Source organism: Cherax quadricarinatus, chromosome 11 (genome assembly GCF_038502225.1).
Source record: "Cherax quadricarinatus isolate ZL_2023a chromosome 11, ASM3850222v1, whole genome shotgun sequence".
NCBI classification, from domain to species: Eukaryota; Metazoa; Arthropoda; class Malacostraca; order Decapoda; family Parastacidae; genus Cherax; species Cherax quadricarinatus.
The window spans coordinates 46985641-47012782 of NC_091302.1; the positions used below are offsets into that span (position 1 = coordinate 46985641).

Genomic DNA, 27142 nt, shown 5'->3' on the forward strand with positions numbered 1-27142 from the left:
CATGGTGACATTACACATCCCTGTCTAAGACCTACTTTTACCGGGAAGTAGTCTCCCTCTCTTCTACACACCCTAACCTGAGCCTCACTATCCTCATAAAAACTCTTTACAGCATTTAGTAACTTACCACCTATTCCATATACTTGCAACATCTGCCACATTGCTCCCCTATCCACTCTATCATATGCCTTTTCTAAATCCATAAATGCAATAAAAACTTATCCACCTTTATCTAAATACTGTTCACATATATACTTCAATGTAAACACTTGATCTACACATCCCCTACCCACTCTGAAACCTCCTTGCTCACCCACAATCCTACATTCTGTCTTACCTCTAATTCTTTCAATAATATCCTTACCGTACACTTTTCCTGGTATACTCAATAAACTTATACCTCCATAATTTTTACAATCTCTTTTGTCCCCCTTCCCTTTATATAAAGGGACTATACATACTGTCTGCCAATCCCTAGGTACCTTCCCCTCTTTCATACATTTATTAAACAAATGTACCAACCACTCCAACACTATATCCATCGCTGCTTTTAACATTTCTGTCATTATCCCATCAGTTCCAGCTGCTTTACCCCCTTTCATTCTACGTAGTGCCTTACATACCTCCCCCACACTTACGTTCTGCTCTTCTTCACTCCTAAAAGATGGTATACCTCCCTGGCCAGTGCATGAAATTACAGCCTCCCTTTCTTCCTCAACATTTAAAAGTTCCTCAAAATATTCTCACCATCTACCTAATACCTCCCTCTCCCCATCTACTAACTCCCCTACTCTGTTTTTAACTGACAAATCCATACTTTCCCTAGGCTTTCTTAACTTGTTTAACTCACTCCAAAATTTTTTCTTGTTTTCATTAAAATTTCTTACCAGTGCCTCTCCCACTCTATCATCTGCTCTCCTTTTGCACTCTCTCACCACTCTCTTCACCTTTCTTTTACTCTCCATATACTCTGCTCTTCTTATAACACTTCTGCTTTGTAAAAACCTCTCATAAGCTAACTTTTTCTCTTTTATCACACCCTATACTTCATCATTCCACCAATCACTCCTCTTTCCTCCTGCCCCCACCCTCCTATAACCACAAACTTCTGCCCCACAATCTAATACTGTATTTTTAAAACTATTCCAACCCTCTTCAACCCCCCCACTACTCATCTTTGCACTAGCCCACCTTTCTGCCAATAGTCGCTTATATCTCACCCGAACTTCCTCCTCCCTTAGTTTATACACTTTCACCTCCCTCTTACTTGATGATTCCACCTTCCTCTTTTCCCATCTACCTCTTACTCTAACTGTAGCTATAACTAAATAATGATCCGATATATCAGTTGCCCCTCTATAAACATGTACATCCTGGAGCCTGCCCATCAACCTTTTATCCACCAATACATAATCTAATAAACTACTTTCATTACGTGCTACATCATACCTTGTATATTTATTTATCCTCTTTTTCATAAAATATGTATTACTTATTACCAAATTTCTTTCTACACATAGCTCAATTAAAGGCTCCCCATTTACATTTACCCCTGGCACCCCAAATTTACCTACTACTCCCTCCATAACATTTTTACCCACTTTAGCATTGAAATCCCCAACCACCATTACTCTCACACTTGATTCAAAACTCCCCACGCATTCACTCAACATTTCCCAAAATCTCTCTCTCTCCTCTACACTTCTCTCTTCTCCAGGTGCATACACGCTTATTATAACCCACTTTTCACATCCAATCTTTATTTTACTCCACATAATCCTTGAATTAATACATTTATAGTCCCTCTTTTCCTGCCATAGCTTATCCTTCAACATTATTGCTACTCCTTCTTTAGCTCTAACTCTATTTGAACCCCCTGACCTAATCCCATTTATTCCTCTCCACTGAAACTCTCCCACCCCCTTCAGCTTTGTTTCACTTAAAGCCAGGACATCCAGCTTCTTCTCATTCATAACATCCACAATCATCTCTTTCTTATCATCTGCACAACATCCACGCACATTCAGACTTCCCACTTTGACAATTTTCTTCTTCTTATTCTTTTTAGTAATCTTTACAGGAAAAGGGGTTACTAGCCCATTGTTCCTGGCATTTTAGTTGACTTTTACAACACGCATGGCTTACGGAGGAAAGATTCTTATTCCACTTCCCCATGGATATAAAAAGGAAAATTAATAAGACCAAGAACTATTAAGATAAAATCAAAGAAAACTCAGATGAGTGTGTATAAATAAATGTGTACATGTATGTGTAGTGTGACCTAAGTGCAAGTAGAAGTAGCAAGACATGCCTGTAATCTTGCATATTTATGAGACAGACAAAAGACATCAGCAATCCTACCATCATGTAAAACAATCACAGGCTTTCGTTTTACACTCACTTGGCAGGATGGTAGTACCTCCCTGGGTGGTTGCTGTCTACCAACCTACTACCTACATATATATATATATATATATATATATATATATATATATATATATATATATATATATATTATAGGTAGTAGGTTGGTAGACAGCAACCGGCAGGATGGTAGTACCTCCCTGGGTGGTTGCTGTCTACCAACCTACTACCTACATATATATATATATATATATATATATATATTACTAAATGTAAAAGGAGAAACTTTCGTTTTTCCTTTTGGGCCACCCTGCCTCGGTGGGAGACGGCCGACTTGTTGAAAAAAAAAAAAAAAAAAAAAATATATATATATATATATATATATATATATATATATATATATATATATATATATATATTCATATAGTCGGACTTGAGTCCTGGAAATGGGAAGTACAATGCCTGCACTTTAAAGGAGGGGTTTGGGATATTGGCAGTTTGGAGGGATATGTTGTGTATCTTTATATGTGTATGCTTCTAGACTGTTGTATTCTGAGCACCTCTGCAAAAACAGTGATAATGTGCGAGTGTGGTGAAAGTGTTGAATGATGATGAAAGTATTTTCTTTTTGGGGATTTTCTTTCTTTTTTGGGTCACCCTGCCTCGGTGGGAGACGGCTGACTTGTTGAAAAAAAAAATATATATATATATATATATATATATATATATATATATATATATATATATATATATATATATATATATATATATATATATATATATATATATATATATATATTTATTTATTTAAGGTAGTAGGTTGGTAGACAGCAACCGCCCAGGGAGGTACTACTGTCCAGCCAAGTGAGTGTAAATCGAAAGCCTGTAATTGTTTTACATGATGGTAGGATTGCTGGTGTCCATTTTTTGCCTCATAAACATGCAAGGTTTCAGGTACATCCTGCTACTTCTACTTACACTTAGGTCACACTACACATACATGTACAAGCATATATATACACACCCCTCTGAGTTTTCTTCTATTTTCTTACTAGTTCTTGTTCATTTCCTCTTATCTCCATGGGGAAATGGAACAGAATTCTTCCTCCATAAGCTATGCGTGTTGTAAGAGGTGACTAAAATGCCAGGAGCAAGGGGCTAGTAACCCCTTCTCCTGTATAAATTACTAAATTTAAAAAGAGAAACTTTTGATTTTCTTTTTTGGGCCACCCTGCCTTGGTGGGATACGGCCGGTTTGTTGAAAAAATATATATATATAAATATATATATATATATATACTGTATATAAAATATACATATATTTATTTATTTCAACAAGTTGGCTGTCTCCCACTGAGGCAGGGCAACCCAAAAAGAAAGAAAATCCCCAAAAAGAAAATACTTTCATCATCATATAACACTTTCACCTCACTCACACATAATCACTGTCTTTGCAGAGACACCGAGATACAACAGTTTAGAAGCATGTAAAAAGATATATAACATATCCCTCCAAATGTCCGATGTGTAAAAAAAAAAAATATATATATATATAATATATATATATATATATATATATGTGTGTGTGTGTGTGTATATATGTATATAAATTTAGCAGCAAGGAGACGGTTGGAGGCAGTGGAGATGTCCTGTCTAAGGGCAATGTGTGGTGTAAATATTATGCAGAAAATTCGGAGTGTGGAAATTAGGAGAAGGTGTGGAGTTAATAAAAGCATTAGTCAGAGGGCAGAAGAGGGGTTGTTGAGGTGGTTTGGTCATTTAGAGAGAATGGATCAAAGTAGAATGACATGGAAAGCATATAAATCTATAGGGGAAGGAAGGAGGGGTAGGGGTCGTCCTCGAAAGGGTTGGAAAGAGGGGGTAAAGGAGGTTTTGTGGGCGAGGGGCTTGGATTTCCAGCAAGCGTGCATGAGCGTGCTAGATAGGAGTGAATGGAGACGAATGATACTTGGGACCTGACGATCTGTTGGAGTGTGAGCAGGGTAATATTTAGTGAAGGGATTCAGGGAAACCGGTTATTTTCATATAGTCGGACTTGAGTCCTGGAAATGGGAAGTACAATGCCTGCACTTTAAAGGAGGGGTTTGGGATATTGGCAGTTTGGAGGGATATGTTGTGTATCTTTATACGTATATGCTTCTAAACTGTTGTATTCTGAGCACCTCTGCAAAAGCAGTGATAATGTGTGAGTGTGGTGAAAGTGTTGAATGATGATGAATGTATTTTCTTTTTGGGGATTTTCTTTCCTTTTTGGGTCACCCTGCCTCGGTGGGAGACGGCCGACTTGTTGAAAAGAAAAATATATATATATATATATATATATATATATATATATATATATATATATATATATATATATATATATATATATATATATATATATATATATATATATATATATATATATATATATATATATATATATATATATATATATATAATAGAAAACATTTGGCAGAGATTGTTTTTTTTTTTTTTTACAGACAGGGTTTAACTATACAAGCTTTTTTGAGTCTACTTAAGAAAGTTTGTATAGAATTTTTTTTTTTAAGAATTTTACTGTTGATAAGTTCTACCCCTTGACTGTTGTAACCCCCAATCGTGAGGTGTCTCCTGGTGTCACAAAATTCCATAAAAAAAATATTTTTTCTCATGAAATAATAGAGAATCTTTTCCCGATTGTAACGACACCAAAAGAACGAAATTTGATGGAAAACTGACGGAATTACACTCTCACGAAGTTAGTGACCTCGGCAATATTTACAAATCGGTGATTTCGCCCACTTTGAGCCCTATTTTTGGCTAATTCCATTGTTCAAAGGGTTAAAAAATATGCCAATTTCAAAATAGGGTCCAGAATGAACAATGCAGACATTCCTGGCTCAAAAATAACATTTTCTTTCTTCATCAGTCACATCTCCAGGCCCCTCTGATATTACTCTTGCATTCTATTTTGAATTTTTATTCAAACAAAAAAACAGAAGATTTACTGTTATGCAGACTACTGCAATATTGTAATAATTGTATAAATAATGTCAACCCATTTGTGACTGCATATTAGAATGGCTAGTTGGACATTTATTGGACAATGACATCATTTGTGTACTTTTGAACATCGGCAATAATCAAACATTTTCCCTACTTTGAGCTCCATTTCAAGGTTCTTTTCATAGTAAAACTAATCAAAATCACTTTTATTTCTATAATATGTTTTCCATTCTATCAAAAGAGACCAAAAAAACGAGAATACAACCATAAATACTATATGAAAATACACCACAAAGTTGGCGTTTTAATCCAAAAAAAGATGGTCGGAGTTTTTTTCTTCTCATTATGCACCGAGTGCTGCAGGATTTTTTTATATGGTACACACTGACCACACAGACCCATTCTCTCACATATGGGCCTACCAGCTTTCTCTTGCTTGATTTGAAGCCGCTAGAATTTTTGAGTATATATACGTCAAACACGGTGGTTCATAAGACGTATATATACGACTGAAACAGTCAAAGAGTTAATTCATTCTGTGGCCAAGCTCGTAACTCAATTTGCTCGTATATCAAATCAATTTTCCTCATTGAAATTAATTGTAATGTCATTAATTCAGTCCAGCCCCCCAAAAAACACCCCTATTTTTTTATCTTTTTAAATAAGAAAAATGTATTTATTTATAAATAAGAAATATTGTATACTCCACCCGCCACACCACCACTATTCCACCCATCACACCCTCTTTACTACACCCACCACCATATCTATTCCACCCACCATTATCACTACTTCATCCACCACCCTCACTACTCCACCCACCATGTTCTCTACTACACCCACCACCATTACTCCACCCACTACCATATGTTCTCGACCCACCATTATCACTACTTCATCCACTACCATCACTTCTCCACCCACCACCATCACTACTCCACCCACCCCTATCACTACTCCACCCACCACTATCAGTACTCCACCCACCACCATCACTACTCCACCCACCATCACTACTCCACCAACCACCATCACTACTCCACCCACCACTATCACTACTCCACCAACCACCATCACTACTCCACCAACCACCATCACTACTCCACCGACCACCATCACTACTCTACCCACCACTATCACTACTCCACCGACCACCATCACTACTCCACCCACAACTATCAGTGCTCCACCCACCACCATCAGTACTCCACCCACCACAATCACTACTCCACCGACCACCATCACTACTCCACCCACCACTATCAGTACTCCACCCACCACCATCACTACTCCACCGACCACCATCACTACTCCACCGACCACCATCACCACTCCACCCACCACTATCAGTACTCCACCCACCATAAGTAATGTTTCTGGACAAACTCTGAGTGTTGAAATGGAGGTTACCTCTTCCTTGGATTTATATGAGAACCAAACAAGGGACAAGGTACCTCACTACAATATGGGGTTAGTGTGGGAATATTATACTTCCACTTATGTCTTGGAAGAGCATGTGGGATGAGACAAAGTACCTGACATTCCTCTGAGTACAGAGTTGGATTTGACTTCAGATATGCCTCCAATCAGTGGCAGTGTATCTGGAGCTCGCTCATAACTCGTATTTTGGCTTGCAACTCAAAGCAAAAAACTGACCAAGCGATGGCTCGTAACTCTGATAACTCATGAGTTGGGGCACTCATAAGTCAAGGTACCAGTGTACTGCTCACTTGTATTTTTCAATGTAAACACTTGATCTCCAAGTGTTTACAGAGAAGTACGTATATAAGTGAGCAGTACTCAGATGGTAAAGAGCTATTATTATTATTATTTTTTAATATACTGGCTGTCTCCACTGATGTAGGGTGACCCAAAAAAAAACGAAACACTTTCACCATCACTGACTCCATCATTTTCTGCCCAGAGGCAGATACTACAGTTCAGGTGCCCCTCCAAACTGTAAATATCCCTACCCCTCCTTCAGATTGCAGGTACAGTGGACCCCCGCCTAACGATATTATTTCAATCCAGAAGTCTGTTTGGGTGCCGTTATAGACTGAATTTGTTCCCATAAGAAATATTGTGAATTAGATTAGTCCATTTCAGACCCCTAAAAATACACCTACAAAAGCACTTACAAAAATAAACTTACATAATTGGTCGAGTTGGGAGCTGATCGTTATCCGGGGGTCCACTGTACTGTTCTTCCCATCTCCAGGAATCAAGTCTAGCTAGCTAGTTTACCTAAATCCCTTCACAAAATGTTACATTACTCACACTGTAAAAACTCGCCAAGTCCTAAAAATTATTTGCCTCCACTACTATTTAACAGACACCTGCAGAATGTCCAAGCCCCTCACACACAAAACCTCCTTTACCCCCTCCCTCCAACCTTTCCTAGGGTGATCCCTACTCCACCTTCCCATCCACCAAGAACTCTACTCCCAAATAACTGCACATTCATTTCCTCTATATTCCATCCTCCCAATGTGATATCCAATCTTTCATTATCTAACTCATTTGTTACCCTCATCCTATGTTCACTTTCAATTTCCTTCCTTTACATACCCTCCCAAATTCCTGCATCAACATTTGCAACTTCTCTTCAGAATCTCCCAAAAGCACAGCATCATCATCAAAAAGAAACTGTGACAACTTCCATTTTGTATTAGATTCTATGTATTTTAATCCCACACCTCTTCCCAACTTATATGTTTCAATGTAAACACTTGGTCTACACATCCCCTATCTTTACAGAAGCCTCCTTGTTCATCTGCAATTCTGCTCTCTGTCTTACCCTTAACTCTACCATACACTTCACTTCACATGATATATTCAACAGGCTTATTTCCCTATAATTTTTACTGTTTCTCTTGTTCCCCCTTTTCTTTATACAAAGAAATTATGCATCTTCTCTGCCAATCCCTTGGTACCATCCCCTCTTCCATACATTTATTGAAAAAAGAACCAACCACTCCAAAATTATATCCCTACCTGCCTTTGACATTTCTGTCACGATCCCATCAATCCCAGCTGCTTCACCCCCTTTCATTTTACTACCTGCCTCATGCACTTCCCCACACTCAAATCTGACTCTTCCTCACTCATAAAGGATGTTATGGGAAGTGTTAAAATAAAAATCCATAAAGTAATACAAAAGAAAATAATGTTGCAATCATAATTACAGACTAAGATAGTGGCTTTAAATCTTCATTTAATGCCTGAAAAGCTGGACTATGCAGCTAATGCAAAAAAAATTCAATTTACAGGACAGTTTAAAGTTTTGCAATATAAATATTTCCATGAATCATAATCATACAAATTGTACCTGCCATAGTATTCTCGAGAACTTTGCAAAATATTAAAAAAAAAAATCCATTTTGTCATCTGTGTACACTGTACACTCAATAACATACACCTAATACCTGGTAAACAAATCAAAGAGGTTTGCCAAAGGACACATCTTCTCTTAATATGTCTGCTTCAAGTAATATAAAGCAATAGTATTAAAGCATTAAAAGAGTTGAAGGAGTCGTGTGTTCTTCAGGTAAAGTGTGGTCACTTGAAGACCAACTGTCTACCATGCATAACATGAAGGTTATTTATCTTATTACTGACACTAAAGCGATTGTGGCTAATGGATCACTGATATGTATATACATGAAAAGCAAGGTATTTGTAAATATGAATTCATAGTTATTCTGTACACAAGTTTACTGTGTAATCAATGAGGGATAATCTTGTTTCTTATACATAACTTAAAAACTATAACATTATTAATCAATATAACATTCATCATCTACAGAGGAATGAGATCAACCCTCAATCTGTTTAATGTCAAAGTATTGTAATTTCACCTTGCATATATTGGCACCTACATACGTCACTCTTACGAGTGACAGCCACACCACAATCTTGTTAAAGCATGTAAATGATGCAAGCACTGATCAATGTTTTACACAAATAACAATACCTGCTGATCCCCTCCATAACCCAGTCTTTCTCCTCCGGCCGTCCGAACTCCCAGAGTCTATTGACTGTTGCTTCAATATTTGCTCTAGAAAGGGACAATGTTGTTCGTTGGGAGAAAAGCATGACAAGAAATACCTACTTCAATGGTAGCTTCCACATTAAAAATGTTGCAAAAATGTAAGTAAATAAATAAATAAAATAAAGGTGTTACTACATACACACACACTATACTGTATTTGCAGGATCACACTACAGCTCCTGGGCCCTGCCTTGTAACTATTAATTGACAGGTATGATGCAATCTAAATCCTAAGGCTTTTTTTCATGCAAATATATGGAGTCTGCCTTCAGTACCTCCTCTACTTGTGTATAGTATTTCACCCACTACGCCTTACAGTGAATTAACGTTTCATGTCTATTTGGGTTGTAAGTGTGTTTGGCTTCTATTTATTCACACAATCAGGTCTCACTGCTTTTATCCAGTTTGTCACTAATGTACAGAGTCACTTTGGATCCCAGCCATCTTAATAGTACGTGCTGTCAGGCATTGCCCTTACACAAAAAACCCATGAAAATTATCTTAAATGAATGCCAGTCAGTATACAGCAGACTTTTTCAGTGCACACTTGCACCCACACTGAACAGCCAATTCTTCCTAAATGGAAGAACCCTATACGGTACTATACCTTTTTTCTTAACCCATCAGCCATCTCCCACCAAGGAAGGGTGACCCCCTAAAAAAAAAAAAAAAACTCCATCACTCATTCAACAGCTTCTTGCCTGAAGTATACAGACATCACAACTTGAACAACCCTCTAAATTTATTACCTCCTTTCCCTCTTTCCAAGAGCAAGCACTGTGCTCTCTACTTCCAGGATTAAAATCCAGCTAATTGGTTTCCCTGAATTCCTTTGTGTTACTTGCTCACATTTGAACATGTCTAAACCCTAAAACCAATTATCTCTGCTCAACCCAATCTAACAAGGAATTCACAAATCATCTCTACTGTACTGCATTTGTACTATCAAAATTTGTGAAAAATCCAATAATGATTATTCAATTTATTGCAAGGTATAATTTTATTACTTTTAATCAGTTCTTCAGCCATGCTGGCATCCAGGAAAATAAGTGCCAATACAGAAGCAAAAGGTGCTTCCTAAAGAGATCCGATAGCTTATCCCTTGCTATACAGTAATTAATAGCTCTTACATTATTTAGCTATGACAGGAGCAGTGGAATTTTCAACTTGGAAACAAGCTTAGAACCATTAATCAAAATGTGGAGTAGTGGAAGTACTAGTCTCATCCTAGCAAGGTCCTTTTGTCTAGCTTAGGATGGGGCCACACCCATCAACCTTCTTTCAACAAATCAGCCATATCCCATTGAGGCAAGGTGGCCCAAAAAGAAAAACAAAAGTTTTGCTTTTTAAATTTAGTAATACATACAGGAATAGGAGTTACTATCCCCTTGCTTCTGGCATTTTAGTTGCCTCTTACTACACACATGGCTTACGGGGGAAGAATTTTGTTCCACTTCCCCATGGAGATCCATCAACCTACATTACAGATACCTAACAACCTGTCGGTATTTTATACCATTTTAATGTTCAATCTACATTACAGAATTTATGTGTTGTATTACATGTAGTTGATTCCATAATATCTGATTTTTGATAAATATAAATAATGATTAAGTGTGTGGTGAGTGGGAGTGGAGGGTGGCAGTGTGTGGTGAGTGGGAGTGGAGGGTGGCAGTGTGTGGTGAGTGAGAGTGGAGGGTGGCAGTGTGTGGTGAGTGAGAGTGGAATTTGGATATGACCATGTGGTCATCAAAAGATCAATTTGAATAAATTTGAAAAATCATATCAGATTTTACAGGCAAAGAAAAGGGAAATGGCAGTGATATTTACTTCCCAAAGTAAAGGTGATGCAGCAAACTTTTTCTACAGAGGGAAAGCACTCTGTTTACCATGGAATACAATATGTGGTCATCTATTACCAATGATATTTTTATAACTAGCTACTGAGTTATACAGCCTTTGATCAAAAAATATTTCATCTAAGAGTTACATAATCCCTAGCATAAGATATCCTCTCATAGCTATTTCTTCTTGAGTTCAGTTTAATATGAAAGTAAATATGTCAATTTCTTCTTCTTCTCACAACTGCTCCCGAAACACTTGCATTTAAAGAAGCAAATAAAAGCTTTTTATTCCAAAAGGAAAAATTATTTTAAAATTTAAAGAGATATTTTGTCTGGCTTTCAGTGTACAGTGCATCACTTTGTTTTATCTTTATTTACCTTTTATTTAACATTCTGGCCATTTCCCATCATGACAGAGTGATCCATAAAAGGTAAACAAATTCCACATCACTTATTTAATAGCTGTCTTGCCAGAAGTGTGCAAGCATCATAGTACAAACTGAAATATCCCCACCCTTCCCTTCAGAGTGCAAGCACAGTGCTTTCCACCTCCAGGGTCCTAATTCCACTTACTGGTTTCTTCTGTATCCCTTCAGAAATGTTACCCTGCTCACACTCAACAGTATGTCAAGCCATAAAAGCCACCTGTCTCCACTTGTATACATCTAATATACTTCACACAACCCCGCTGGATGCTCCAGTCCCTGGCAGTCAAAAACCTCTTTTTTTTTATCTTTATGTTTAGGTACATTGCATAATTTGCCTTCATTAATTTTGTTGTTTTCCAAAATTATTACTAAAATTACTGAGAAAGTTTACCTCTAAGCTTTGCTCTCGTAGGATCATGAGTTGGGTCATCATCAACTTCAGCAGCCAGGTAATGTCCAGTGGCTAGGTGTTTGAAGCGAAATAAGGAATTCCAGTGACCTGCTCCACCTCGAGTTGGATCATGTTGTACGACCTGGGGGGGATAGGGGGAGGAGTATATAAAGATTATATAAAAAAATAATAATATAAGAGCAATTTCTCATACATAATTATTTCACATTCATCACTTACACATGCACATTTTTAAGCCTTAGCTACTTACAAATGACTGAAGTTGTTTAATTAATAAGAGACAGCTTTTTTTTTTGTTTCAACTCGTTGGCTGTCTCCCACCAAGGCAGGGGGACCCAAACGGGAAAGAAACACTTTCACCATCATTCAACACTTGCACCATCATTCACACATAATCACTGTCTTTGCAGAGGCGCAGAGGTGCTCAGATGTGACAGTTCAGAAATAGGTTAATGCCATCCATGAGTTTGAAGCTACTCACCCAGTGGTAGATCTTTAAAAATTTCATATGTTAAGTAAATAACACCTTTAAGCTTTTTGATAAAACTAGAGTGTGAATATTAATAAATATTGGTTTTTGTTGATTTATAATTTAGTGGGCTTCTTAGTTTTTGAGAAAATGATCAATAACTTAGCTGTACAATGTTGAAGACAGATAAATTGAAAAATAATGCACACACTGGAAGTTAAAACTTAGTGATGTTTCAATCCATTTGGACATTATACTTATTTGATGATGGTCCAGGATGGACTGAAATGGTACCCATTTTCCATATCTGATTAAGGGTTAGTTATGAGAGGTGACTAACCTCAACTTCCCATAGTGCCTTGCTGGAAGTTGCTGCAGTGGCAGTAGTCCTTCCAGTTGTCCTGAGAAATACATGTTGCTTCTTCTTATATTCATCCATTGTGAGAAATTTCTCTTGCTCTGCATGGAAGAGACGTATCACATCGCCACCTTTTAATATTCCTTCCAGATTCTCCTTATGTTCCAAAAATAATGATATCTTCCAGCATGTATTTGAATTTAAGACATTAACCTGTCAAACGAAATGTAAGAATTACATTAAATGAAAATATTAATACTGTATAACTTATTACCACATAGGAATAATGAAATTTGATTACACTATGTCACCAAACTTGTGTAGAATTACTTGTAATATGCCTCAAGTACTCCATGAAGCTTATTAAAAAAGGGTCTTAAAATAAATGTACCCTCTGTGCCAAAAATTGAAAAAATAAAAAATTATTTTATCTTACCCAAAAAATTTTTTCTTGATTTTAGAAGTGCAATAAGATGAGACTGAGTGAAATCTTATTAATGCTTACAGATTAAAGAAAGTTTGAAGGTGACATTGGTAATCATTTTAGCATGACATGAATGCTTGCCACATGAAGGAAGTTACTGGGTTTTAACATTTTTTATGATTTTACCCAGTTTCTTCCAAATATTTTTTATTGATCATAAAAGATGGAATGGAATAAAATGACTAGGAAAGTGTATAAATCTGTAGTGGAAGGAAGTTGGGTTAGGGATTGACCTAGGATAGGTTGGAATGAGGGGGTAAAGGAGGTTTTGTGTGTGAGGAGCTTGGACTTCCAGCAAGTGTGAGTGTGAGTGTGAGTGTGTGTGTGTGTGTGTGTGTGTGTGTGTGTGTGTGTGTGTGTGTGTGTGTGTGTGTGTGTGTGTGTGTGTGTGTGTGTGTGTGTGTGTGTGTGTGTGTGTGTGTGTGTGTGTGTGTGTGTGTGTGTGTGTGTGTGTGTGTGTGTGTGTGTGTGTGTGTGTGTGTGTGTGTGTGTTAGGAGTGGAGACAAATGGTTTCTGTGACTTGACGTGCTGTTGGAGTGTGAGCAGAGTAACATTAATGAAGGGATTCATGGACACAAGCAAGCTGGACTTGAGTCGCTAACATGCTCATACATGCCAGTAAAACTCGAAGCCCCTTTCATCATTTCCCTCCAATCATTCCTGGGATGAGCCTTACCCCTCCTACCTTCCACCCCAGATTTTGACACCCTATTCATCAATATTTCCCTTTCCATCCTTCCAACATTCACAAACCACCTCAACCCTTGGAATTATAACCTTGGTTATTCCAAATCGCCTTTTAATTTCTATGCACCAAATTCTTTGAACAATATTCACTCCAAACACTGTCCTCAAAAATGACATCTTCCCTGCCTCTAGCCTCCTTTTTCCTGCAACATTCAAAATCCATACCTCACACCAATACAAAAGTGTTGGCGCCACTATATTCTTGTACATTCTCATATCTGCTTCCAACGATAAGCTTCTTTCTTTCCACGGATACTTCAACACGCCACTCACCTTTCTTTCTTCTCCCCCCCACCTCAACTATGGTTAACCTTATCTTTCACAGACCCATGTGCTGACATGTTCACTCCTAAATATCTTAATACATCCACTTCCTCCATATTCCCTCCTTCCCTCCAATCTGATATTCTATCATTTCTCAGACATTTTTTATTACCCTCATCACCTTGCTCTTTTCTACATCCACTTATCAATTTAATTATCATAATTAGTTAATATAATTCTGACTTATTTCATGATTTATCTTACAAAACAATTATTTCATGATTTATCTTACAAAACAATCAATTAGATTAATTATTATCACTTTCAAATTAATACCATGGCTGCTCCTAAGGAAACAGCTGCATTAAATCTATTTCTGGGCCAACAATACCTCCTTGCACCCTGGATGATCACGCAGATCGTGCATACTTGATACATGCAACTGCTGCCCAGCATTCAGTGGGTTGAGGATGACCTTGTCTCCCACCACTACAGTGTCACCGGAGTTACGCAGCTTGTAATATGGGTTAATGTAAAACCAAGACCCTTCATTTCCATTAGCATCCAGATATACCCTCATGGCATTCTTCTCAAGTAGTGCTGGAAGCCGTTTGTTGACTGTCAGATACTTGTTGGACTTGAGGTGCAGCAACTGCAAACAATACAAAATGTTAATTACATTATTAGTACTAACAGCAATAAAATAGGAATTACCATAATATCTATTTGGATTACAAGCTCACACTCAGTATTGACAAGACCTTCTATATAATGTTTGGGAACAAAAAGAAAAAATTCCATTTTAGCATGAAGATAAACAATACACCAATCAATAGGTAAAACGAGGGTAAATTCTTGGAAATCACCTTGACAGCAAACTAAAATTCATTTCACGCACCAAGAACATTTCTTAAACAGTGGGCAGTCTCACATAAATACACTATTATATCCCCCAAACATCCTTGCTCACTTTGTACTCTCTCTAATCTATCAATACATCATCTACAGTATCTGTGCATAGGGAATAACAATAGCTAATAACCCTAAACCTACTGTTACTCAGCAAAAAACACCTCTCAGAATAATTACTGATTCAGATTCCAGGCAACACACACTCCCCTTTATCAGAAGTTAAAATTTGCTTAATGTGCCAAATAGTCACACATTCTACTGTGTATATAATATCTACAGGGCATTCAATTCAAACATTAACCCAGAGCTTAAATTCTATCTGGAGAGCTACAAGAGAACCCAGACATAATAAGTACAAGAAATTATTTTTTTTTTTTTCAACAAGCCGGCCGTCTCCCACTGAGGCAGGGTGACCCAAAAAGAAAGAAAATCCCCAAAAAGAAAATACTTTCATCTTCATTCAACACTTTCACCTCACTCACACATAATCACTGTTTTTGCAGAGGTGCTCAGAACACAACAGTTTAGAAGTATATACGTATAAAGATACACAACATATCCCTCCAAACTGCTAATATCCCGAACCCCTCCTTTAGAGTGCAGGCATTGTACTTCCCATTTCCAGGACTCAAGTCCGGCTATATAAAAATAACCGGTTTCCCTGAATCCCTTCACTAAATATTGCCCTGCTCACACTCCAACAGATCGTCAGGTCCCAAGTACCATTCGTCTCCATTCACTCCTATCGAACACGCTAATGCACGCCTGCTGGAAGTCCAAGCCCCTCGCCCACAAAACCTCCCTTACCCTTCCTTCCAACCTTTTCGAGGACGACCCCTACCCCACCTTCCTTCTCCTAGAGATTTAAATGCTCTCCATGTCATTCTACTTTGATCCATTCTCTCTAAATGACCAAACCACCTCAACAACCCCTCTTCAGCCCTCTGACTAATACTTTTATTAACTCCACACCTTCTCCTAATTTCCACACTCCGAATTTTCTGCATAATATTTACACCACACGTTGCCCTTAGACAGGACATCTCCACTGCCTCTAACCGCCTCCTCGCTGCTGCATTTACAACCCAAGCTTCGCACCCAATATAAGAGTGTTGGTACTACTATACTTTCATACATTCCCTTCTTTGCCCCCATAGCTAACGTTTTTTGACTCCACATATACCTAAATGCACCACTCACCTGTTTTCCCTCATCAATTCTATGATTAACCTCATCCTTCATAAATCCATCCGCCGACACGTCAACTCCCAAGTATCTGAAAACATTCACTTCTTCCATACTCCTCCTCCCCAATTTGATATCAAATTTTTCTTTATCTAAATCATCTGATACCCTCATCACCTTACTCTTTTCTATGTTCACTTTCAACTTTCTATCTTTACACACACTCCCAAGCTCATCCACTAACCTTCGCAATTTTTCTTTAAACTCTCCCATGAGCACAGTATCACCAGCAAAAAGTAACTGTGTCAATTTCCATTTTGTATTTGATTCCCCATAATTTAATCCCACCCCTCTAACGAACACCCTAGCATTTACTCCTTTTACAACACCATCTATAAATATATTTAGCATACAAACAGAGGTACAAAAAATATAGGTAAGAGCAGCATGCCAAAGCCACTTACATGCATAGCATTACGGGCTGGCTTAAAATTAACTTAAGATTAACTAAGCAATGATGAAATCAGTGATAAAACATTAATGTAAACAGATTACTATAAAGCACAAATGAGTATCACAAAGACAGGTCATATGGTTGCTTGCATTGTTGTACATTCAGTCGAATGGAGTATTCTGTTAGGTAGTGTATTTAAAAAATAATAAAGTTAGATTGGGTCCTAGGTTTAACATTTATGTGATATAATTGTGAGTAACATATAGGATATACAATTTATAAGGTTCAATTATTCAGTATTTATTTGGTTTTGAGTGAGTAAGTGATCTTTGAGAATAGACTTGAATTTATAAACAGGTAGTGTTTCTTTTATATTTACAGGTAATGAATTCCAGATTTTAGGGCCTTTTATGTGCATTGAGTTTTTGCATAGTGTGAGATGGACGCGAGGAACATCAAAGAGTGATCTGTGCCTTGTGTTATGGTCATGTGTTCTGTTGAGGTTGGCAAGGAGATGTTTGAGGGGAGGGTTAATATCAGAGTTAAGTGTTCTATGTATGTAATAGGTGCAGTAATAAGTATGGATGTTTTGTATGGTGAGTAGGTTGAGTGTTTTGAATATTGGTGGAGTGTGCTGCCTGTAGTGAGAATTTGTTATCATTCTAACTGCAGTCTTTTGTTGGGTAATTAGTGGTCTGAGATGGTTAATTGTTGTTGAGCCCCATGCACAAATTTCATAGGTAAGATAGGGGTAAATAAGAGAGTGATAAAGGGCCAGGAGGGCTGACTGTGGAACGTAGTACCGTATCTTCGATAGTATGCCTACAGTCTTGGAAATTTTCTTAGAAATTTGTTGTATATGTGTATGAAATTTGAGTCTATTATCGAGGTGGATTCCTAAGAATTTTCCCTCTGTTAGCTTTGTGATAGGTGATCTGTTTATCGTTATGTTAAGAGGGACATCTGTAGCTCTGTTACCAAACCGAATGAAGTAGGTTTTGTCAATGTTTAATGTAAGTTTGTTAGTCCTCATCCAGGTAGATATTTTCTGTAATTCGGTGTTTACAGTATTGGCTAGCGTGACTGGGCTCGGGTGAGAGAAGACGTATGTAGTGTCATCTGCAAAAAGTGTGGGTTTGAGTAATTGCGAAGCATTTGGTAGGTCATTTATGTATAGGAGAAAGAGAAGAGGGCCAAGGACACTTCCCTGTGGGACACCAACTGTAATTGGTTGTGCGGAAGAGCTTGCCCCATTTGCGTACACATATTGGCTTCTGTTGCCGAGGTAAGACTTGAGGTAGTTGAGGGAGTGCCCTCTAATACCATAGTGTGACAATTTTACATGGAGCAAGTCACGGTCAACTGTATCAAAAGCTTTACGTAAGTCAATGAAGATCCCCAGTGGGACTTCTTTTTTCTCTATTGCAGTGTATATATGTTCTAGCATGTGTATAATAGCATCATTAGTATTTTTATTAGGCCTGAATCCAAATTGGCAGGGGTTGAGAATGTTTTGGGAGATGAGGTAGGAGTAGATTCGTTTATGAATTAATTTTTCGAAGATTTTTGAGAGAGGGTGTAAATTGGATATTGGCCTATAGTTATTCAACTCTGTTTGGTCTCCTCCTTTATGGATCGGGGTGACCCTTGCTATTTTGAGAACTGTAGGGAAGGTGGAGGATTCAATGGATTTGTTAAAGAGTGTTGCAATGATTGGTGATAGTACTTGTGACGCTTTTTTGTATATAAAGGGTGGTAAGGTATTTAAATCTCCTGCCTTGTTTTTCAGTGCGTTGATAATAAGGGAGACTTCGTATGGGTTAGTCGGAGCTAGGAACAGTGTGTTCGGGTAGTTGCCAGTGAGGTAGTCATTTGGTGGGGTATCTGAGCTTGGGATTTTATTGTTTGCTGTTTCTGTTGGTGGGAGTTGGGGTTCATCTAATTTTGCTAATTTTATTTCGCTATGTCGTGATATCTTTTTTGTTCCCAGAATTTCTGATAGGGTCTTCCAGGCCTTTTTTATATCACCTCGTAAGTTGGATAATCTGTTCTCATAATACAATTTTTTGCCCTTCTTATCAGGCTGGTTAGGATTGACGAGTAACGTTTTGTTTGGTCTCTGGTTATGTGACCCATTCTGTACTGTTTTTCATATCGGTGTTTTGTATTTATGGATTTGAGAATGCTGGGTGTTAGCCAGGGACTGTTCAGTCTCTTAGCTGTCATCTGTTTAGTTTTTTTAGGGCAGTGCTTGTTATAAAGGTATTGGGTCTTTTTTAGAAAATTATTAAAACATTCGTCAATATCTGTATAGATTTCTAGCTCAGTGTGCCAGTCAATGTTTGTTACTGCTGTTGTGAAGTTATTAATGGCTGCCTCATTGTGAAGTCTGAGGGTGACTTTAGTAGTGTCTTGGGGTATTTTACCAAGAGTTGTTATGAGGAAAGTAGGGTAGTGGTCTGTGGTATTATCTGTAATTATGCCTGATTTTAAAGGGGATATGGTGTTGGTCCAGATGTGGTCAAGTAGGGAAACACTAGTCTCTGTAACTCTTGTAGGTTTTGTTACTGTTGGTAGCAACATGCAGTTACTCATTGTGTTTGTGAATTCAGTAACGTGTGGGTCCTGGTCTTGCAGGAGATTTATATTGAAGTCACCTGAGAGTAGTAAGTGATCTTTGTTCATGCATGCATCAGTTATCATACTTCCTAGGTTTTGACTAAATTGGCTAATGTTTGATTGTGGAACTCTGTAGATGTTTATCACTGTGAGAGGTTTTTGTAGGTAGTATTTGGATTTGAATTTAGCTATTATATATTCCCCATGTTCATCCCTTGTGCAAGTATTAGTGATACATTCTAGTTGGTCTGAGTAGTATATAGCAGTGCCACCCCCTTGTTGGTCTGGCCTACAGTTGTGTATGGCTGTGTAACCAGGAATGGCATAGACATCTGTAGTATCAGGTTTTAGCCAGGTTTCAGTTAGTGTAATGATGGACATATTGGCATGCAAGGAATTTAGTAATGCTAGGAGGTCATCATAATGCTTGCTTAAAGATCTGATATTGTAGTTAAAGATAGTTATGTTGTTGTTAGCTCTGAGAAGTGCCTTTGATTGTTCGGCTGTGTAGTAATTACAGTAACTGTTTGAATCATTTAAGTCATTAAATAAGAGGTTGGTATCAGGATAAATGCTTGTAATCATAAGATTTGTAGTGAATCTATAGTTAGAATTAAGTAAAAAATAAAGTAAGTATTCTAAAGCTAAAAAAAATAGCACCTGAATTATTTAACAAATGTAAAAATAATGAGCTAAGGTAGTTTTTTAAAACTAAAATAAAGGAGACAATATAAAAGGGACTAAAATAATTTGTGGTGAACAAATAAAGTGATGATCAAATAATGGAGCTTGGGAATATGATAGGTAGTACTTTAAAGGTAATTCTTTAAAGTTAGAATTATAATATAAAATTATAATATAAAAGGGACTAATATAAGTTGTGGTGAACAATAAAGTGGTAATCAAATAATTGCACAAAGGTCTAATATAATGACTTTTGTGGAGAGTTAAACAACCATGGTGACATTACACATCCCCAAGACCTACTTATACCGGGAAGTAGTCTCCCTCTCTTCTACACACCCTAACCTGAGCCTCACTATGCTCATAAAAACTCTACTGCATATAGTAACTTACCACCTATTCCACATACTCGCAACATCTGCCACATTGCTCCCCTATCCACTCTATCATATGCCTTTTCTAAATCCATAAATGCAATAAAAACTTCCCTACCTTTATCTAAATACTGTTCACATATATGCTTCAATGTAAACACTTGATCTACACATCCCCTACCCACTCTGAAACCTCCTTGCTCATCTGCAATCCTACATTCTGTCTTACCTCTAATTCTTTCAATTATAACCCTACCGTACACTTTTCCTGGTATACTCGGTAAACTTATTCCTCTAAATTTTACAATCTCTTTTGTCCCCCTTCCCTTTATATAAAGGGACTATACATGCTCTCTGCCAATCCCTAGGTACCTTCCCCTCTTTCATACATTTGTTAAACAAAAATACCAACCACTCCAACACTATATCCCCCACTGCTTTTAACATTTCTGTCATGATCCCGTCAGTTCCAGCTGCTTTACCCCCTTTCATTCTACGTAATGCCTCACGCACCTCCCCCACACTCACATCCTGTTCTTCTTCACTCCTAAAAGATGGTATACCTCCCTGACCAGTGCATGAAATTACCGCTTCCCTTTCTTCGTCGACATTTAAAAGTTCCTCAAAATATTCTCGCCATCTACCCAAAACCTCCATCTCCCAATCTACCAACTTCCCTTCTCTGTTTTTAACTGACAAATCCATTTATTCTCTAGGCTTTCTTAACTTGTTTAACTCCAACACTTTTTCTTATTTTCATTAAAATTTCTTGACAGTGCCTCTCCCACTATCATCTGCTCTCCTTTTGCACTCTCTCACCACTCTCTTCACCTTTCTTTTACTCACCACATACTCTACTCTTCTTATAACACTTCTGCTTTGTAAAAACCTCTCATAAGCTAACTTTTTCTCTTTTATCACACTCTTTACTTCATCATTCCACCAATCACTCCTCATTCCTCCTGCACCCACCCTCATGTGACCACAAACTTTTGCCCCACATTCTAATACTGCATTTTTAAAACTATTCCAACCCTCTTCAACCCCCCCACTACTCATACTTGCACCAGCCCACCTTTCTGCCAATAGTTGCTTATATCTCACCCGAACTTCCTCCTCCTCCCTTAGTTTATGCACTTTCACTTCCCTCTAGCTTGTTGTTGCCATTTTCCTCTTTTCCCATCTACCTCTTACTCTAACTGTAGCTACAACTAAATAATGATTCGATATATCAGTTGCCCCTCTATAAACATGTACATCCTGGAGCCTACCCATCAACCTTTTATCCACCAATACATAATCTAACAAACTACTTTCATTACGTGCTATATCATACGTTGTATATTTATTTATCCTCTTCTTCATAAAATATGTATTACTTATTACCAAACCTCTTTTTGCACATAGCTCAATTAAAGGCTCCCCATTTACATTTACCCCTGACACCCCAAATTTACCTACTACTCCCTCCACAACATTTTTGCCCACTTTAGCATTGAAATCTCCAACCACCATTACCCTCACACTTGGTTCAAAACTCCCCACGCAATCACTCAACATTTCCCAAAATCTCTCTCTCCTCTACAATTCTCTCTTCTCCAGATGCATATATGCTTACTATAACCCACTTTTCACATCCAACCTTCATTTTACTCCACATAATCCTTGAATTAATACATTTATAGTCCCTCTTTTCCTCCCAGGGAAACCGGCAGGCCGGACTTGAGTCCTGGAGATGGGAAGTACAGTGCCTGCACTCTGAAGGAGGGGTGTTAATGTTGCAGTTTAAAAACTGTAGTGTAAAGCACCCTTCTGGCAAGACAGTGATGGAGTGAATGATGGTGAAAGTTTTTCTTTTTCGGGCCACCCTGCCTTGGTGGGAATCGGCCGGTGTGATAATAAAAAAAAAAAAATAAACTTATCCTTCAACATTATTGCTACTCCTTCTTTAGCTCTAACTCTATTTGAAACCCCTGACCTAATCCCATTTATTCCTCTCCACTGAAACTCTCCCACCCCCTTCAGCTTTGTTTCACTTAAAGCCAGGACATCCAGCTTCTTCTCATTCATAACATCCACAATCATCTCTTTCTTATCATTTGCACAACATCCACACACATTCAGACTTCCCACTTTGACAATTTTCTTCTTATTCTTTTTAGTAATTATTACAGGAAAAGGGGTTACTAGCCCATTGTTCCCGGCACTTTAGTTGACTTTTACAACACTCATGGCTTACGGAGGAAAGATTCTTATTCCACTTCCCCATGGATACAAAAGGAAAAGTAATAAGATCAAGAACCATTAAGATAAAATCAAAGAAAACTCAGATGAGTGTGTTTAAATAAACATGTACATGTATGTGTAGTGTGACCTAAGTGTAAGTAAAAGTAGCAAGACGTACCTGTAATCCTGCATATTTATGAGACAGACAAAAGACACCAGCAATCCTACCATCATGTAAAACAATTACAGGCTTTCGTTTCACACTCATTTGGTAGGACGGTAGTACCCCCCTGGGTCTTCTTTTTTTTTTTTAAGTTAATATATACTCTCTCTGACAATCAAGAGGATAAGGCAATATGTATGCACTGACCTGGATGGTAATGCCATAGTTGATGACTGTGCCCATACGTTTCTTGCTTTCTGCCTCATTCTGTTTCTTCTCTGTTTCTGCCGCATGCTGCAGAAAGATAAATACACCATAAACTTACTAAGACTTATGAACATAATTAACAAGCACACTTACTGCTAAAAAAGAAAATGGGTTGCTCAAAATAAATAATATTATTAAATTATTATTAACACAGTCCCTTTCCCCTTTAAGATGTGATAACTACCATAATCTCCATATTTTTTCTCTAACACATTCCATCTTTCAATTCTAGAACCTCTCTGCTACCTTTAGTGAATATTAACAATAATCTTAACAGTATATCTAATACCTCTTTCTTCACTCCTCTTTCCCATCTCCTCCAAGACACTTGAGCAAATTTTAAAGCAGAACTAACATCCTTTTTTTTAATGCTGGTAAAAAGTAAACTACACTTATTATATAAAACATTATATAAATAAATAAACAACATAGAGAAAAATATAAATAAATAAATAAATAGAGAAAATGTAAATAAACAGAAACAATATAAATAAAAAGAAAAAAAAAAAAACATGCATACATATACATACATACAAGAGCTGTGATTCGGCCCTCTAACTATATAGTGGACCCCCCGGTTCGCAATATTAATCCGTTCCTGAGTGCTCATCGTAAACCAAAATTATCGTAAAGCGAATCAATTTTCCCCATAAGAAATAATGGAAATCAAATTAATCCGTGCAAGACACCCAAAAGTATGAAAAAAAAACTTTTACCACATGAAACACATAGAGCAACATGGCCGATGCGGCAAGTTGTGTAGCGGGCTAGCTGCGAGATTTTCAAGGATAGCTCCTGGTCAAAGAGGCTGACCAGGTCCCTACTTAACAGAACTTAGTGTGAATGCTTTGAGAATATACCAGAGCAGCGAACGGACATCCCAGTGCATCGTTTCAGCGTAAATAGTTGAAGTGTTGTGCAGTTTTACAGGGTTTGGTGTTGTTGAGTCAGGACCAGTCAGCGCCTCCCCCCCTCTCCGCTGGGGGGGAGGGGGAGGGCGTGTGTAGTAAACAGTGACCCTCTCATAACGCCTCACCCCTGCCCGTCTCCCCTGCCTCACCCACCCAACTCCCAGTGCCACCCCATCTATAGAGGGTACTTCTCCCCTAACCCACGATGTCAGCGATGGCACTGCAGGGAGTGCCGGGCTCACAAGAACTTCTACTACAGGGACAGCATTGTGGAGTTCGACCGCGAGGCAGCTGTCAGGTGTGCCACAGGCAGTGTGTACTCAGTTCATCAAGCTTCAACATCCGTGCACACGAGGGCCTGGGATCTTCAATCAACTTGGCGTCCACCAGGACACTGACATGTCCCTAGGGCAGCTCTCCATCAGGCTGCTAACGGAGTCACTGGCTTCTTGGACCTCTTGGGGAGGGTCGATGGTGCTCGTGCAAGCAGCAGATCCCAGGGCAACTTGCTGCTGTTTGCAATGGCTGTCTGCCGAGGAGAGACAGGCACCTAGCAACATTTGTTGTTGGGGCAATGGATGAATTCCCTACTGTTTGTTAACTGCTCATTACTCTGTAATTTGTCTATGATTGTAATCATGTGATAACGTGTTTATCATTCATTACCTTTGAAACTTGTCATGATTGCGACCAGCTCTACCTGGAGCTCATTACCTTTGTAAATTCTCATGATTAATGTGTTTGATTCATTACCTTTGCAATTATTCATGTGTGATCAGCTCTACCTGGAGCTTATTACCTTTGTAACTTGGTCATGATTATGACCAGATCTAGTTCATTACCTTTGTAACTTGCTCAGCTATCAAAACTTCGGAGTCCAGTCCCTGGACCAATTATGTACCTCTGTAATCTTTTGACTACCGCCCACAGGATGGGTATGGGGTGCATAATAATCATATTAAACTAACCACATGAAATATTAAGTTTAATGCAATAATTACAATAACAACAATAACAATAGAATAATAACAAAAGAATAATTGACACTTACCTTTAATGAAGATCTGGTGATGATTGATGAGATGGGAGGAGGGGAGAGTGTTGAACCTATTGTTTAGAAGGGGAATCCCCCTCCATTAGGACTTGAGGTAGCAAGTCCTTTTCCGGGGTTACTTCCTTTCGTCTTTCAATGCCACTAGGACCAGCTCGAGAGTCACTGGACTTCTGTCGCACAACATATCTGTCCATAGAGGCCTGTACCTCTCATTCCTTTATGACTTTCCTAAAGTGGTTCACAACAGTCATTGTACAGGTTGCCAACATGGCTTGCAGTAGCTGTCTGAGGGTGATTTTCATCAAAAAAGCTTTGCACTTCAAGCCACTTTGCACACATTTCCCTAATCTTTGAAGTAGACAACTTCTTCACTTTATCCCTCCCCTCCTCCGAAGCAGTTTCCTCAGGTCTGGCTTCTTGCTGTTGAAGATGATCTAGCAGCTCATCAGTGGTTAGTTCGTCATTCTCCTCCTCCATCAACTCTTCCACATCCTCCCCACTAACCTCCAACCCCAAGGACTTCCCCAATGCCACAATGGATTCCTCAACTGGCATAGGCTTCTCAGGGTTAGCCTCAAACCCTTCGAAATCTCTACATTTTCTAACACTTGCGGTCGCTGTTTCGTAATCACAGTTGCACCTTTTGCAAGAACAGCTTCCTTGATTGCCGTTTTCCTGCTCACTATAGTAGAGATGGTTGATTGGGGTTTACTATACAACTTGGCCAGCTCCGACACACGCACTCCACTTTCGTACTTTGCAATTATCTCTTTTTTCATTTCAATAGTCTAGCACCCTTGGTCTCGAAGGGTTGGCACTAGAAGCTTTCTTGGGGCCCATGGTGACTCATTTTGCAGAAACAAGCACCAAAAACAGTGATAATATGGATAATATGGAATGTACCGAATGTATCCTTAGATGCGCACACACTGGCTGGCTTGTAAACACTGGCACACATGGGGCAGTTCAGGCCACACGTGGACACATCTCGTATGAATCGCATTGCATACTGGGTTTTTGTAACGGGAACCGAGGCAAATTTTTTGCGATATGATGCATCGGATACCGGATTTATCGGATACCGAGAGCATCGCAAACCGGGGGTCCACTGTATATAGGTGAGTATGTATGTACATAAATGTACATTATAAAAATATAATATTATATATTTATAAACATATGGGCCATTCCCCATGAAGGCAGAGTGGTCCGAAAAAGAAAAACTTTCATTATCATTCACTCCATCACTGTCTTGCCAGAGGCAAGCTTACATTACAGTTATGAAACTGCAACATTAACACACCTCCTTCAGAGTACAGACACTGTACTTCCCATCTCCAGGACTCAAGTCTGGCCTGCCAGTTTCCCTGAATCCCTTCATATATGTTACCTTGCTCACACTCCAACAGCACGTCAAGTCCTAAAAAACATATCTCCATTCGCTCCTATCTAACACACTCACACATGCTTGCTGGAAGTCCACGCCCCTCGCACACAAAACCTCCTTTACCCCCTCCCTCCAACCCTTCCTAGGCCGATCCCTACCACGCCTTCCCTCCACTACAGATTTATACACTCTTGAAGTCATTCTATTTCCTTCTGTCCTCTCTACATGTTTGAACCACCTCAACAACCCCTCCTCAGCCTTTTGGATAATAGTTTTAGTAATCCCACACCTCCTCCTATATACTCTCATACATTCCTTCACTGCTTCCATGGACAAAGTTCTTTGTCTCCACAGACTCCTCAGTGCACCACTCACCTTTTTTCCCTCATCAATTCTATGATTCACCTCATCTTTCACAGACCCATCTGCTGACATGTCTACTCATATCTGAATACATTCACCACCTCCATACTCT

General features: G+C 38.5%; 1 protein-coding gene across 16 annotated transcripts in view; it reads right to left on the reverse strand.

The window, feature by feature from the left end:
* Positions 1-27142, reverse strand: part of Itpr (Inositol 1,4,5,-trisphosphate receptor) — a 590630-nt gene that overhangs the window by 466450 nt on the left and 97038 nt on the right. For 13 of the 16 annotated variants that reach the window (XM_070084084.1, XM_070084083.1, XM_070084079.1 and 10 more), the window contains exons 5-9: positions 23256-23342; positions 14823-15083; positions 12918-13148; positions 12088-12229; positions 9347-9430 (exon numbers count right to left, since the gene is read on the reverse strand). In XM_070084084.1, coding sequence (XP_069940185.1) covers positions 9347-9430; positions 12088-12229; positions 12918-13148; positions 14823-15083; positions 23256-23342 — 805 coding nt within the window. The remainder of the gene's footprint in view (positions 1-9346; positions 9431-12087; positions 12230-12917; positions 13149-14822; positions 15084-23255; positions 23343-27142) is intronic. The other 3 variants (XM_070084086.1, XM_070084085.1, XM_070084080.1) reach the window with 1 other exon arrangement.